This window comes from Hemitrygon akajei, chromosome 6 (assembly GCF_048418815.1).
Source record: "Hemitrygon akajei chromosome 6, sHemAka1.3, whole genome shotgun sequence".
Lineage (NCBI taxonomy): Eukaryota > Metazoa > Chordata > Chondrichthyes > Myliobatiformes > Dasyatidae > Hemitrygon > Hemitrygon akajei.
In genome coordinates, this window is record NC_133129.1 from 42097785 (window position 1) to 42113478 (window position 15694).

Sequence of the window (15694 nt, forward strand, 5' to 3'; positions counted from 1 at the left end):
CCTTAGGCAAGTATCACAGCTTGTAAACACTTTCTGTAGCCAGCAAAGAGTCTTTCAGTCCTTGTTTGAGGGATTCTTGCCCTTCCTTGCAAATGGCTACTATTTCTGTGAGATTCTTGGGCCGTTTTGCATGCACTGCTCTTTTGAGGCCTATCCACAGATTTTTGATGATGTTTAGGTCGTGTGACTATGAAGGCCATGGCAAATCCTTCAGCTTGTGCCTTTTGAGGTAGTCCATTGTGGATTTTGGGGTGTGTACAGGATCATTATCCTGTTGTAGAAGCCATCCTCTTTTCAACTTCATCTTTTTTACAGACAGCGTGATGTTTGCTTCCAGAATTTGCTGGTATTTAGTTGAATTCATTCTTCCCTCTGCCAGTGAAATGTTCCCCATGCCACTGGCTGCAACACAAGCCCAAAGCATGATTGATCCACCCCCGTGCTTAACAGTTGGAGAGGTGTTCTTTTTATGAAATTCTGCACCCTTTTTTGTCTAAACATACCTTTGCTCATTGCGGCCAAAAAGTTCTATTTTAACTTCATCAGTCCACAGGACTTGATTCCAAAATGCATCAGGCTTGTTTAGATGTTCCTTTGCAAACTTCTTACACTGAATTTTGTGGTGAAGACACAAGAAAGGTTTTCTTCTGATGACTCTTCCATGAAGGTCGTATTTGTGCAGGAGTCGCTGCACAGTAGAGCAGTGCACCACCACTCCAGAATCTGCTAAATCTTCCTGAAGGTCTTTTGCAGTCAAACAGGGGTTTTGATTTGCCTTTCTAGCAATCCTACGAGCAGTTCTCTCGGAAGGTTCTCTTGGTCTTCCAGACCTCAACTTGAGCTCCACTGTTCCTGTTAACTGCCATTTCTTAATTACATTACGAACTGAGGAAACGGCTGCCTGAAAATGCTTTGCTATCTTCTTATAGCCTTCTCCTGCTTTGTGGGCATTATTTATTTTAATTTTCAGAGTGCTAGGCAGCTGCTTAGAGGAGCCCATGGCTGCTGATTGTTGGGACAAGGTTTGAGGAGTCAGGGTATTTATAAAGCTTTGAAATTTGCATCACCTGGCCTTTCCTAATGATGACTGTGAACAAGCCAAAGCCCTAACAAGCTAATTAAGGTCTGAGACCTTGGTAAAAGTTATCTGAGAGCTCAAATCTCTTGGGGTGGCCAAACTTTTGCATGGTGCTCATTTTTTTTCACTCTAAAATTGTACAAAACAAAAATAATACACTAATCAATAACGCATCGGGGTGATTGATAAGTTCATGGCCTAAGGTAGAAGGAGATCAGTTATTAACTTCAAACTTTCTGCATTATCACTCAAAGAGTTGAACTGCATGTGCATGTAACGAGAGCTGTATAACTCACCTCCTTCTACCATTGGCCATCAACTTATCAATCACCCATGCTGTGGACACTTTCTAGAGGTCCAAGATCCGTATGGTCCGTGAATACTGGACTAAGTGTGTAAATGTAGGAGGGGACTATGTTGAAAAATAAATGTGCTAGGTTTTCTAAAATTGACTCCTTCTACCGTAGGCCACGAACTTATCAATCACCGCTCATAGTAAGATCACATTTGCTGTCCTTCTTTCCACAACATCAATTTCAGAATCAATTCTGGAAGAAAGATATGATAATCTGAGCATTCATTGGAATGTAAATCATTGGGTGTTTTTTGGATTTATTAGATTCTAAGAACACCAAATTCTCCAGTTCGTTTTTGATTAATATTTAACACTTCATAGTTTAGTTCCTTCATTCTGTAATTCATGGAGTATCTGTTTGTCTTCTTTGAAGGCAGTCAAAATAGTTTCCTTCATTCCCTTACTCCCCACTATAAATTCCTCGGTTTCTGTAAGGGCCTCATACATGCCCTCACAGCTCTTTTCATTGGTAGAGACCTATAAAAGCTCTTGCAATTTTGTTTTTTTGCCCATCTGTTCTCTTATTCTATTTTGCTTTTGTCGATTCTGTGGACCCTACATTGCTTTGTTGTTCCCAATCCCCAGAAAGTAGTGTTTCTGTTAACTTTTTAATTCCCTTTCTTGAATTTAACTCCATCTTTAGGTTCCGTTATAGTTTTTGTGCATTCCTCTGCAAAGGCTGTTTGCCATAGATTACCAATTAACCTTTTACATCACATAAAACTGGGTCCAAAGTCACCTTTTTCCAAGGTAATTCTTAATCTAGAAAAGCATCTCATTCTATGAACTTTTAATAACTCTTGTGAAGCTTAATATTTCTATGAATGTTTTCTGTCCTTTGTTGCTACTAATTTACATCATGATCTGTCAATCCAAGATCATTTCTCACCATTGCACTGATTTCCTTTATAATTGGTACTATAAACACACCTTTTAATTTTTTGTGTTTTTTCTAAATGTCAATACCTTGTATATTTGATCACAGTGCAACTACATTTCCATATTGTCAATAAAATTGTACCCATTTACTTCATGTACTTTCTGGTTAAGTGGGCCATCGGTTAATTGGGGCAGTTGCTAATTTGGGACAACTCTTAAAAGAACAAAAACTATTCGCAGAAATAGCCAGGATTCCCATCCTTTATTTGGAACACTACACTGCTTAATTGGGACAGTTGCCGAACAGTTTCTAACTAGCATCAGTTGTGTGTGTTTGTGTTCAAAAAGCAGTGATTTTTGTCACTGACCATTGGCGATAAATAAGCAGTAAGACAATTCAGAACTATTTGCTCACTGCAGTTTCAAGTATTCAGACTTGGAGATGCCAGAAAAGGTCAGGAGTGAAAATGAAACGATTTTACTATTTCAGCAAGTTTGGAACTATGAAGATTTGCAGATGTAATCATTCATTGCATTGCATGAAGACAGTCCATTATCTGCAGTAGGTGTCTGCACTGATTTTCTTCATTTGTAGTCAATCCAAAGAACACAGCAGTGTTTCAGTGGGTGAATTCTTCTATTGATTTCTATTAGAAGCTGATACTGTATATAGTTTTATAGTACTGCGTAGTATTGGTAGTGTTCTAGTTTGTTTTGTATTTCATTTAAATACATAATTCATCACTCAGTTAAACGGTGCTTTGTCTTTTTTTTAATATCTTTTTAAATGTTTCCATGAAACTTCTGCAGAATTAGGGCAGCCATTTAACTGGACCAAAGTGTGCCCAATGTGTCCTAATTAACCAGAATCCCTTGTATTTGCAAGTCTTGGTCTAATAGTTTTGCTTTTTCCATGATCATCAACAAACTTTGGGGCACATGACATTCTTTTTGATCACTAACTATATGTTTAATCTTTTAAAAATTATTTTGCTATTATTATCTTTGCAGGTATGTTATGTAGGACTAGATGTTAATATCCCTTATTTGCACTCCGGAGACATGCTGCTTAGACTCTGCGGGGTAGCCAAGTGAGTGGTGGCATCTTCTGGGGTATCAAGTGGGCGCCCTCTTTCCTCAGTGTTCCGCTGATAGGCCCACGACACCTCCAGAGGGTTCAGCAGTGAATCCTGGCGTCCCGGGCTCACCCCCTAGATGCCATTCACTCACTTGGGGGCCCAGATGGAATTCTTTTTCTTCATCCAGAGCCACTGACTACCCTTTTCAGCAGCTCTGGAGAGGTCTTCCCTCGCACTCCCAACTCCTGGAGTAGCCTTGATGTTGATGTGGCTACAAATCCTCTGCAGCCTACTTCGACCAATAAAAGTTGACTTCAAAGTCCGTACTAAATGAATGAAGATATCCCATACCACATCATGACACGTCTCAAGAGTTCCAATGACTTTTGTTCAATCCTGACCTCTGCTGACCTGTGTGTGGAGTTAGCAACTTTTCTGTCTGATCTTGTGAGTTTCTTCCAGGTGCTGCAGTTCCCTCCCAGCTTCCAAAAATGTGTGGGTTAATTGACCATTATAAATTGCCCCTATTGTGTAAGCGAGTAATACATTCTTGAGAGTTAATGGGAACGTGGAAAGAATAAAATGGATTAGGGTAAGATTAGTGCAAAAATGGGATTTTGATGACTGTCACAGACTTGGTGCACCAAAGGGCATGTTTCTATCAGGCATCCCTTTCTCTGTCTCTATTTACTCTTTCCTTCAGAGAGTGCCTTCCATTGTCTGGTCTGTGTAAATATTGTGGTTGCTTTCAAGGACCAATTATGTCAAGTGGAACCCATTATGTCAAGTGGCTACAGTCTGTTCATGGTTTCTTTGTCAACACAGCACAGCTGTCAAGCTAACAGATAGGATCTGGACGACACAGCTGCATCTATGATTTCATTTGTCAATTATAACTTGTATCATTAATGGTATAGTGGAAGGTCCTGGTGTCAATATGGGAACAATAAAAATGGGTTAAAGGCTGCTACTTGGTTATTTCTACCATAAACATCGAGGGTTTTTTTTTATTATTGTTCATAAATTGAAGTGGAAACTTCTATCATTTGTACAATGGGAAGTACATTGATAATTTTCAGGAAATTAGACGGTGCTTTATCAAATTTCACATTCCTTTGAAAAGTCATGTCGCGGAGAATACTTCAAGTGAAATTATTTGAAGGCCTGATAGAATAAAGTCAAACTATGGCAGCAAGTGAAAAGAATACCAAGATTATTTAACCACAGTATGCAAATATACCTTGGCCTTTATCGTTTTTTCAATGAGATGAGTCTACCTTAGAGTACTCCATGTATGGTGCAGAATGTTCATTGTTTGTGTCTTAATCTATGAAACAACGTCTAGTCTATTTCTGTCAAAGATGTCATTATAATCTCCCCAGTATTAAGCATACTGTTGAGTTCCGTCTCTCTGGTGAGCTTGTACTTTTTCTCATTGTCCAGGTGTGTCTTTCTGTCTGTCGAAGTGAGACGATATTAATTGGAATCGTAGAATGGAAACAGGTCCTTCAGCCCGACCAAGGTGTTCTTTTGAGATAGCCCCTTTTGCCTGCACTTAGCCCATATGAAACAGCCTAAATTCAAATCTCAAAATGGATTTTCGATGCAGTATCTTCTCAGTCTCCCTTCAGTCCATGATGTTATTTGACACCATTCACTGAATCTCATTTAGGCAGTTGGTAGCTTGTCTTCAGTTGTTCACAGGTTCCTGGCTACTTAACCTTAGTATGAACTTTTCGCTCAATTGACTTTACTCACTGTTCCTTTTCTTCCTCATTCCTGACATCAGCATTTGCATTTATTCAACATTTTGTATTTTTTTCATTCCTATCCCAGTTCCTGTTTTGACATGTTGGTCCATGGCCTACTCTTCTGCCATGTTGAGGCCACTTTCAGGGTGGAGGAACAACAACTTGTATTCTGTCTAGGTAGCCTCCAATCTGATGGCAAGAAGATTGATTTCTCCAACTTCTGGTAATTTTTTCCCTTCCCACTTAGCTCTTCTTCAATTCCCCATTCTGGCCTCTTACCTCATCTTCTCACTTGCCAGTCACCTGCTCCCCTCCTCCCCTTTCTTCCATGTCCAGTCTCCTTCTTCAGATTCCTTCTTCAGCCTTGGCTTTTTCCACTTCTCATCTCCCACATTGAATGAAACTTCTTTATTCCCTCTCCCTTTACCGCCGGCCTTCACTTATCACCACCTGATTTGTCCTCCTTCCTCTCCCCCTACCTTTTTACTCTGGCATCTTTCCTGTTTCTTTCCAGTCCTGATGAAGGATTTCAGCCCAGAACATTGACTTTTTATTAATTTCCATAGATGCTACCTGACCTGCTGAGTTCCTCCAGTATTTTGTGTACATTGCTCTGTATTTCCAGCATCTGCAGAATCTCTGGTATTTCTCTCTTCAACAAGAGTTCAGTGAGATCCCTCTCACTGCTCTCCCTCTGTGATCTCTGCTGCCTTCTAACTCTTCAGCCACGCAGTCTCCCAGACTGGCTACCGAAACCACGTATTCTTCCTGGGAACTTAGCTTTGCCACCATTTTGTTCCACGTGGCTTCCAGCTGCATTTTCTTGTCTTCCAATTTGGACACCACATGGATGCCTGCGTTCAATTGACTGTTCAACCACTGCTTCTCCTTCCAAATCCTATGCACCACCTTCTCTGTCTCAGTCTCTGCCACAGCTCGGGGCCTCACTCTTCTCCATCTGCCGTGAACCCCTCCAATATTTCATCCTCCACCGGATCTATGCTTTCATCTACCGGTTCTTCACTTCCCTCGCATCCAGGAAGGAAAGGAGGATTGCCCGCCTTCAGACTGCATCCCCGCTGCCTCCCACTCACACATCCACTTGATCGGATTACTCCAGACCGCGGATCCCGCTGACTCCAACTCCATTTCCAACGGCCCTGTATGCTTCCAGACCGCAGATACCACCTTTGTTAACTCCAGCTCCGACACCCCGGGCAGCTTCAGACTGCGAATTGAGTGGTGTCAATCTCCAGCACCATATCGACCTCAGCTGCCTCCACCTGCAGGCCAAGACCATCCTCACTGTAGCCGGGCTCCCCTTCTCCCCATCATTACTCCCCAACCCTGGGTCTCTCAGGCTTCACCGACACCTCTTGGTCCTCAGACCTCCATCTTTCCCCACCTTACCTTCTTCTGACACCACTTACTCACCTCCCCCTTCTGATCCCAGCTCTAATCCCTGCTGCCTTCACTATTCCCTTCAAACTTCCCTTCTCTGTCGTTCTGACCCCAGCAAGGGTCTTACCTTTGCCCATCCGTCAGTGAGTTCTGTGCCCGCCACGACACCGACTCATTCTGTTTCTTTCCACAGATTCTGACTGTTTCCGGCATTTTTGTTTCATTTCAGATTTCCAATATGTGTAGTTGTTTTGATTTCCTTTCAATGTTGCCCATTTCAAGTTTTATCAGTGCCACTTGGTTCCAGATTACTTTGCAGTATTGGTCCAAACGTGGCCCAATGAGTTGAATTCCAAAGATCTGTCTTTGTCATTAAAGCAGCATTTGACCAGTGTGGCATCAAGGAGTCCTGGTATAATTGTCAAAGGCAATCGAGGGTAATACACTATAGCAGTTTTAGTCATGTCTCTCTCAGAGGAAGATGCTAATAGTTGTAAAATATTAGAAATCCCAATCCTGAAACTTAATTGCTCAAACTCCTCCAGAGACTTGTATCTAATCATTTTCAGCTGATCATCGGAGACATTCCTTTCATCATTAGATTATAGATGCAGGAGTATGCTATATGGCCCCTTATTCCTGCTCCATCTTTCAGCACTATTTCCCCTTATTTCCATAACATTCAAAAAATGTTTTTTATCTCTGTCCTTGAAAGTACTGAATGATTGATTTTCCACAATCCTTTTGGGTATGGTATTCCAGAGGTTCGCTATCATAAACAAAAGAACATATGAAATTGGAGCAGGAGTAGGCCATTTGGCCCGTCAGGCCTGCTCTGCCATTCAATAAGAGTATGTCTGATCTGGCCATGGACTCACCTCCACCTATCTACCTTTTCCCCATAACCTTTAATTTCCCTACAATACAAAAATCTATCCAGCTTTGTCTGGCCTTTGGGTGAAGAATTTTTTTTTGTCCTCATTTCTGCCCTGAAAGGCCAACCTCAGTGTGAATTTGCAACGCTGATGCATTCCTGTACAACTCTACTTGAATTTTGTACCTTTCAATAAAATCATCTGAAGTTCAGTTTCTAGGCCCTGTCTGCTAGTTGGTCCTAATTTGACAAAAACACCATGCCAAGGATGAATCTGATAACTTCAGCTACACATCTCTATAATAAGTTTATTGTTCTTTATATAGTGAGACAAATTTTCCAGACATGGTCTCACCCGGAGTCTATGATTAAAACGAGATGCTTTTACTCTTGTACTCACATCCTCTTTCAAAAAAGCTAATGCACTACCTGCCTTCCTGATAATTTGCATGTTCACTTTCATTAATCAATATGCAAGGATCACACAGGACCCTCAAAGCACCTGTTAATTTTCCTAATTACCAGCTGTACCGGCATAATGGCCTTTTGTGGCTTGTACATCGGAAATCCAGAACCCCTTGCATTTCTAAGCTCTGCAATACCTCTCATATTCATAGAGCCATAGAACACTACAGCACAGAAACAGGCTCTTTGGCCCACCTAGTCTGTGCCAAAAATGTTCAGAAAATGTTTTTAATTAACTGTTTCAAAATGCTATGGTCTTGTACCTTATTGTCTGCCTGCACTGTACTTTTTCTATAACTGTGCCACTTAGTTCTACATTCTGTTGTTGTTTCCCTTGTACTACTTCAATGCATACTGTAATGAAATGATGGTAAGCAAATCAAGTTTTTCACTATATCGGGGTACATGTGACAATAATGAACCAATTTACCAAATTCTTGCAATAATAACCCATTTGCCAAATTGTGGCCACAATGAACCTGTCTACGTTTCTTTGTAGCCTTCTCCTCCAGCTCTCCACAACTTACTTTCCTATCTATCTTGGAGTAATCAGTATACTCAGCAATCATTTCCTTTTGGTTTATTATTATCACATGTACAGAGGTACTGGAAAAACTTGTCTTGCATACTGTTCAATTTAAGGCAAGTTTTCCACCGTACCTTAGTGAGTTACAGTGAGGTTGAGAATGGGCACAATGAGTCAAGTTAAGGATCTAGCACTGATCCTTTGATTACTTTGAACTTTGAAACTGAACTCATTATTTCATGTCAATCAGAAAAATACCTATTTATCGCCACTTTCTCTTTTCTGTTAACTAGCCGATTTTCTATCCACTCCAAATTGTGCTCCTATCCGGACATGAATTTTGTTTTCTGCAACAGTATTTGATGCAGTATCTTCTCATTCTTTCTGAAACTCTTCCATTGGTTTCCATTTATGCTTAACGCATATTACATTTTCAAAGAATTCCCAAAAAAAATTCAAATACACTTTTTAAATTTGCCTTTATGTCACTGTATTGACTTTGTCTGGTTTTCTTGAATTTTATTCTCTGCTGCAACATCCCATTTAATTGCTTCTAAAATTTCCCAAAAGATATGTGTTAAAGATAACTGGCTGTACTTCCTTGCCCTCTTCCTCTTTTTTGAATATATAAGGGAAGAAGGGCAGGAAATTACAGGATAGTTATTTGTTATTTTCCAATCTGATGAAAAATTAAAACCAATGTATCAACAGTATCAGCAACCTCGTTTAAGGCCCTGAGATGAAATCCATCTGAACTTGGAGATTTGTTATCTTACAGCTCCAACAATCTGCTCAGTACAAGTTCCTTGGTATTTGTAATTTTCCTGAGTTTCTACACTCTTTCCAGTTTCTAATTTTCAACTACTTCTGGGATAAAGTGAACTCGTTCAAAATGTTTACAAACTTTACGTAAGGATAACTGACTTGTAGATTCTTATGTGCTTCCTCTTTTTCCCTAAAAGATTTTATTTTTTTCTACAGAAAACGTTGTTGCAGAAAGTGTAGTGGTCATTAAGAAGCTGCTTCAGACTCAGCCATCACAACACGGTGAAATCATCAAACATATGGCCAAGCTTCTAGATAAAATTACAGTAAGTGTATATTCAACTCTAAAGGACAATGGGTTTTCATGTTTATTTGCTGACAGTACCAGGAGTTGCATTAATTTGTGTTTTATTACTCATCCACAGTTATAGTGTATTAGCCCATATGCTCGCTAGTGGATGTTTGGTTGAGTGACGCATCATCTGAAATGCTTCCCTGATCGTAAACTCAACTGATTTCAATTTATCACAATATCTGCTGTTAATTTGGATATGTGATATCCTGCTGTTCCAGTTCTTGTGATTTTATTCATGACTTATTGATTTTTGTATTAATACACAGAGGTAGCTAGCAGAGAATTTCCTTATTGCTATTTCCTCTCATCTCAGTCATTCACGTAACTTTAACATAGTAGAACAAAATCAATAAATTACAAAAAAACTATAGTTTTGCCAGGCTTGAGTTTTTTTTCGCTATTTAGGGTGTTCTAATATCAAAAATTGATATATGCCAGACTGAAGAGCAGAATCAATACCTCCTGTGCAAGTTGATAAAATAAAGCAATGCATTTGGTGCCATTAAATCCTTTCTCCCAACACTCTGTGAATGATGTAACATGTACCACGCCATGATTAAAGATGTTTGTGACATAATTGTAGATCATTTAAATCATCCAAGCTTACTCCTCTGGACCTTAACTTTATAATTATAATATCCAGTATTTTGAAATGTGTTTATTGCCCCACATGGCGGATTTCTTTTTTTCAGTCCCTTGTCTGAAGCAGTATTTTAAAAAGTTACCCTTCTAATAATTTTTTTAAGTTACCTCTTTAAGAAATTAAATTTTTTGTGACCCGTAAGACTACAGTTCATATGGGTGTATCAGTTTCAGTGGCATGGATTTTACTCCTCCCCATCTCGTGTTGTTTGTTAAAATTGAACAATAGCAACAAGTAATATCGTCATGCAAGTTGGACATTGAATATTTTGCTGACTGCAAACCAGAAAGTAGAAAATATTACAAAATAACAAAATAAAATATGAAATAAAGGTAGGTTAACTGAAATCAACTATTAGTATCTTTGGCATTTGTGAATCTTTGAGGAATTGCACAAAGCGTGACATTTTAAGGTGAGAATCATTTGTGAATACTTGACATTCTTGCCATTTCACTATGTAAACTGAAGAATATTACACAATAGTGTGCCTGATGGAGATGCAGTGAATTGTTGACAGTACTCTCTGGACTTCCGCACATATGCTAGCTCTGGTGGTGGCTATCAAATTTCTCCATTATAATAGGAAGAGCAATTATTCCCTTCCACTTATCTCATCGCAAATTCGAGGCAGAAACTTCATATTTGAGATCAACATTGCCCAATTTTGTAAATTGGATAATTTTTCCCCAATATCTCCAGACAGCTTATTTTTATTTAAAGTGAATACCAATACATTTACATAATTTCATTACATTCTTGCCTTTTGCCCTGAATTATAGACACTTACGTTCTATAACTCTCCCATAGTTCCAAGACTTTACGTTAAGAAGTCTGTTTATTTTAAAACCGTAAAGTTCTCCATATTGAACTGCATCTGAAATAATCTTGCTCATTATTTTAATCTACGTGTCTCTTTGCAACAACATTCTTCCATTCACGCAATTTAATGTTCCTTTTGGCTTTGCGTCACCCTCAACTTGAAAAGACAATTCTCTGTTGCTCCTTTGGCAATGAATCCTCTGACAAGTTCCTGTGCTCTGTTGACTTCATGGTTATATAAGGTATTGCCATTATTTCTTCTTTTGTTTCAAGGTGCCGGGAAACTCTTCTGGATATCTGTTTAGCATTTTATGTTTGTATGTGGGGACTAAATTTATTTTTTATTCTATTTATTTTCTCATGCTTGTGTTGATAACATTAATTAGTGCTGGAGAGTTTTACGGTATTAATCTTTTATATGTTTTCATTTCAAGTTATTTATTTATTATGAAGTCATGTTAAAGAATTTTTATGATTGGCCTTTTCCAAATTAGTTTTTGCATTACAGATTTTAATAGATCAGTCCTCCATTACTACAATATTGATTTGTAGTTCTATTATGTTTGAGATTTCCAATCACATCCTTCTCTCGGGTTTTATATTTCTCTTGCTTTCTCTGTGGCTTCCTCTTCCAACGCTCTCCATGTCTCTGTCATTCTCACAAGGTGTCCATGGCTCGTGCTAGCATCCTGTGGCTGATAGGTGAATACTGTGAGCACGTACCAAAGATTGCACCGGATGTCCTGAGGAAAATGGCAAAAGGCTTTATGAATGAAGAGGAGATAGTGAAACTGCAAATTCTAAATCTGGGAGCTAAGCTGTATCTCACAAACCCCAAGCAGGTAAGAACTGAATGAAAGTGCATAATATTCCTCTTTCAGAGCCATTCAGAGTTGCAAGTTGGCCTTTACAATCTTGATGAATGATCTTAAACTGTTACATCTCATTTATTTACTTTGGAATTGGCTGGCAGGTTTATATATAATTGTGGAAGGAACAGGCACCAAACACAGAAAGTTAAGTTTTGGCATTTAGGTTTCTGAATTGATTTGCCTTACCATTTATTGTTTTACTAAATCAGGTTGTCTTGACAATTCATTTCCCCTTTGTTTTTGGATGTGGAATATGTTAGTTGCATAATTTCATTGTGATTGATAACTTACTAAAACACAAAAATTGTTAAATATTTGAAATAATTATGAATCTCTGTTTTGATCTGTGGGAAGATTTCATATTTTTACCTTCATTGCAGTTGTGACAATATGATACAAAATATGAACAATTTACACTGATAAATAACTGGTATAAATGGTATGTTTGTATTTTCATGATTGTTGCAAATTTTAATCTACAGTTCTGCATTTTCCTTGACCTATCTGTTGCCTTTGATATTTGTTGCTCAAGATGTTTGATGCTCCTCCATAGTTGTCCAACTTCATGGGACTGTATTTGTCTGGTTTCAATCTTAGAAATCCAACTGTAGCTAGCGAATTAGCTGCAATGAGGGCTTATAGATCTGGTACCCACCAAAGGTCAATTTTTGGTTCTAATCCTTTTTCCTGCCTTCAGCATTCTCATTGGTTGCAACATTTGAAAAGAAAGCATCAGTTTTCTATGTAGGTTAGCGATCCCCATCTTAAGCTCACCTCATCCAGGTAGGACTCTAGTCAAGCCTCTAAACTAGATGACTTTTTTAACCAGCAGTACAGGATGAGCACAAAATTACTTCAACTAAATACAGTGGATTCTGGTTATTTGGAACACATTGGGACCGGGTACATTTTGGCCCAGTTAATGAGCTGCCCCAATTAGTTGAAGTTTCATGGAAATATTTTAAAAGGTTTATAAAGACAAACTCCCATTTAACTGAGTAACAAATTATGTATTTAAATGAAATACAGAACAAACTGGAACACTACCAATGCTACTACAGAACTATAAAACTGTATATTAGTTCCTAATAGTATTCGACGGATAAGTTTATCCAGAGTATGCTGCCACGTTCTTTTGATTGGCTGTGAATGAACGAAATCAGCGCAGGCACCTAGTGCAGATAACGGATTGTCTTCATTTTCATTGTAACATTCAAGCTACTTCAAATTCTTTGTAGGTCCTAACTTGTTCAGTATTGAAACTGTGGTGAGCAAAACAGTTCTGATCTGTCTTACTGCTTATTTTTCACCAATTATCAGTGACAAAATTCACTGCTTTTTGAACAAAAACTGTTCACTCTAAGTATGGTGTAGCTTCTAACAGCCGTACAAGTCCACGCAACTGATGCTAGTTAAAAATAGTTCAGCAGCTGTCTCCGGTCCCAATTAAGTGGCATAGTGTCCCAAATAAATGAAGGGAATCCAATTATTTTCTTGATTAGTTTTTGTTTTTTACGAGTTGTTCCAAATAAGCGGCTGCCCCATTTAACCGATGGCCCAAATAACTGGAATTCACTGTCTGGTCAAGTGCCAATGTCTTCAGTACACTTCCCGCCCCCCCCAACCCCCACCAGAAATCATCATTGATAGCAATCAGACTCCTGTCTATAAGTGTTACCCAGGCAAAAGCCTAGGTCTTGGACCAGTTATCTGTGGCGTTATTAAGAGTTCTCTTCGGAACATCATCGGACATTGTTATGCTGCTGAAAGCCTTGTTCATACATTCATCACAAAACTTAACAAATCTTCTGCACTCTTGGGCATTCTGTTTTGATTTGCCTTTTATAAACTATAGATTGTCCAAACCGCTTTTCGTTTTTTCTTGTCTTACCTTGTTCCTTTTTTTCCTCCCATTCGCTCTCTGATGATTTACATTTGTTTCCAGATTAAGCAGAAGTTTGTTAAAATATTCATCCTTGTTTTCTAATCTATCTGCAGTTTTTGACTTCGCTACTCCAAGTCCAGTCTCCTCGAAGCCCTTTACTGTTGTATTAACACCTCACTACTTTTGTATTCCCTTTCCCTTGAGGGTTAAGGCCAACATTCCAGTTACTGTATTTATTATTGGTTAACCGTGTGTTTCTTGTACAAAGTGCCCATATCCTTCCAAACAGTGGAATTAACATTGAAACATATTAGTTAAAAACAACTTTCAGCTGCTTTTTTTGTCAATTTGATGGTAATCTTTTGAAGCTGCTGGTCCTAGGTATGGCCTACTGCCTGGATCACAATCAGACAGATGCCACGAAGTTTATTGGTGTCATTCATAATTTCTGAGGGGTATTGAAGATGTTGGCATATTTTAATTTGACCTTTTATTTTTCTAGATCTTGGGCATTGTGGACAAAGCCTGCATTTATTGTATTTCTTTGATTTCTCTCAGATTAGTGGAGATAACAGGATATATATACACATACACTCAGAGTGCCAGTTTCCATTGCTGCCATGGACAGTGTTGTGATGAAGATGTGCAGTGTTATTGGGTAGTGTGTTCCAGGATTTAGATTCACTCATGCCTATATATTGCCAGTTGAGTTTACTATGTGACTTCTTGTGAGACTTGTTGGTGAATTTATGTGTCTCTCCGTCACAGCCATTGATAGAAGTAAAGCTTGCGGGTTTGGGTGATGCTGAAGATTGTCCGAGGCAGCAATGGAAAGTGGCACTCTGTGTGTATGTATAAATATATCCTGTTTGAGCCACCATTGTCAATTGAGATGTGCATTGAAGTAGAATTTTTATTGATTGGATGTGATCTTAAGATGTGCGCAGCACAACTAGCAGATGTGTTTACATATATTTTTAATCTCTCCCTCTCCCAGTGTAGAGTGCCCTCCTGCTTCAAATTATCCACCATTGCCCCTATGCCAAAAAAGACCAAGGTAACCTGCCTGAACGACTGGCGTCTTGTCGTTAATAATAAGGAATACCTCAATAATAAGCAAATGCTTTGAGAGGCTGTTCAAGGATTACATCTGCAGCTTGCTACCACCCACACTGGACCCCCTACAATTCACCTACCGACACAACCGATCGACAGACAGCGCAATAGCCACTGCTCTGCATACCATCTTTACACATCTGGAGAAGAAGCATGCTTATGTGAGAATCCTGTTCTTGGACTACAGTTCAATATTCAACACCGTAGTTCCATCCAGGCTCGACAAGAAGCTCAGAGAACTCGGCCTTGACTCTGCCTTGTGCAGCTGGATCCTAGACTTCCTATCAGATCGCCAGCAGGTTGTAAGAGAGGGCTCCCTCACCTCCAACCCTCTGACTCAATACAGAAGCCCCTCAGGGCTGCGTACTGAGTCCCCTCCTTTGTTCCCTATATACCCATGACTGTATCGCCACCCACAGCTCTAATGTGATAATTAATTTGTCAATGACACTACGTTGTTTGGCCTTATCTCAAACAATAACAAGGTGGCCTACAGGGAAGAGGTCATCTCTCTGACCCAGTGGTGTCAAGAAAACAACCTCTCCCTCAATGTCGCAAAAACAAAGGAGCTGGTTGTGGATTACAGGAGGAATGGAGATGGGCTAACCCCTATTGACATCAATGGATATGGGGTTGAGAGGGTGAATAGCTTCAAGTTCACATCATCAAGGGCCTCACATGGTCTATACACACCAGCTGTGTGGTGAAAAAGGCATAACAGCACCTCTTTCACCTCAGACGTTTGAGGATGTTTGGTATGGGCCCCCAAATCCTAAGAACTTTGTACAGGGGCACAATTGAGAGCATCCTGCTGACTGGCTGCATCACTGC

At 39.4% G+C, this 15694-nt stretch overlaps 1 protein-coding gene across 2 annotated transcripts in view; it reads left to right on the top strand.

Annotated features, from left to right (window-relative positions):
* Positions 1-15694, top strand: part of ap3b1a (adaptor related protein complex 3 subunit beta 1a) — a 242790-nt gene that overhangs the window by 105196 nt on the left and 121900 nt on the right. For both annotated transcript variants that reach the window (XM_073048231.1, XM_073048232.1), the window contains exons 14-15: positions 9390-9499; positions 11656-11832. In XM_073048231.1, the coding sequence (XP_072904332.1) occupies positions 9390-9499; positions 11656-11832 (287 nt within the window). The remainder of the gene's footprint in view (positions 1-9389; positions 9500-11655; positions 11833-15694) is intronic.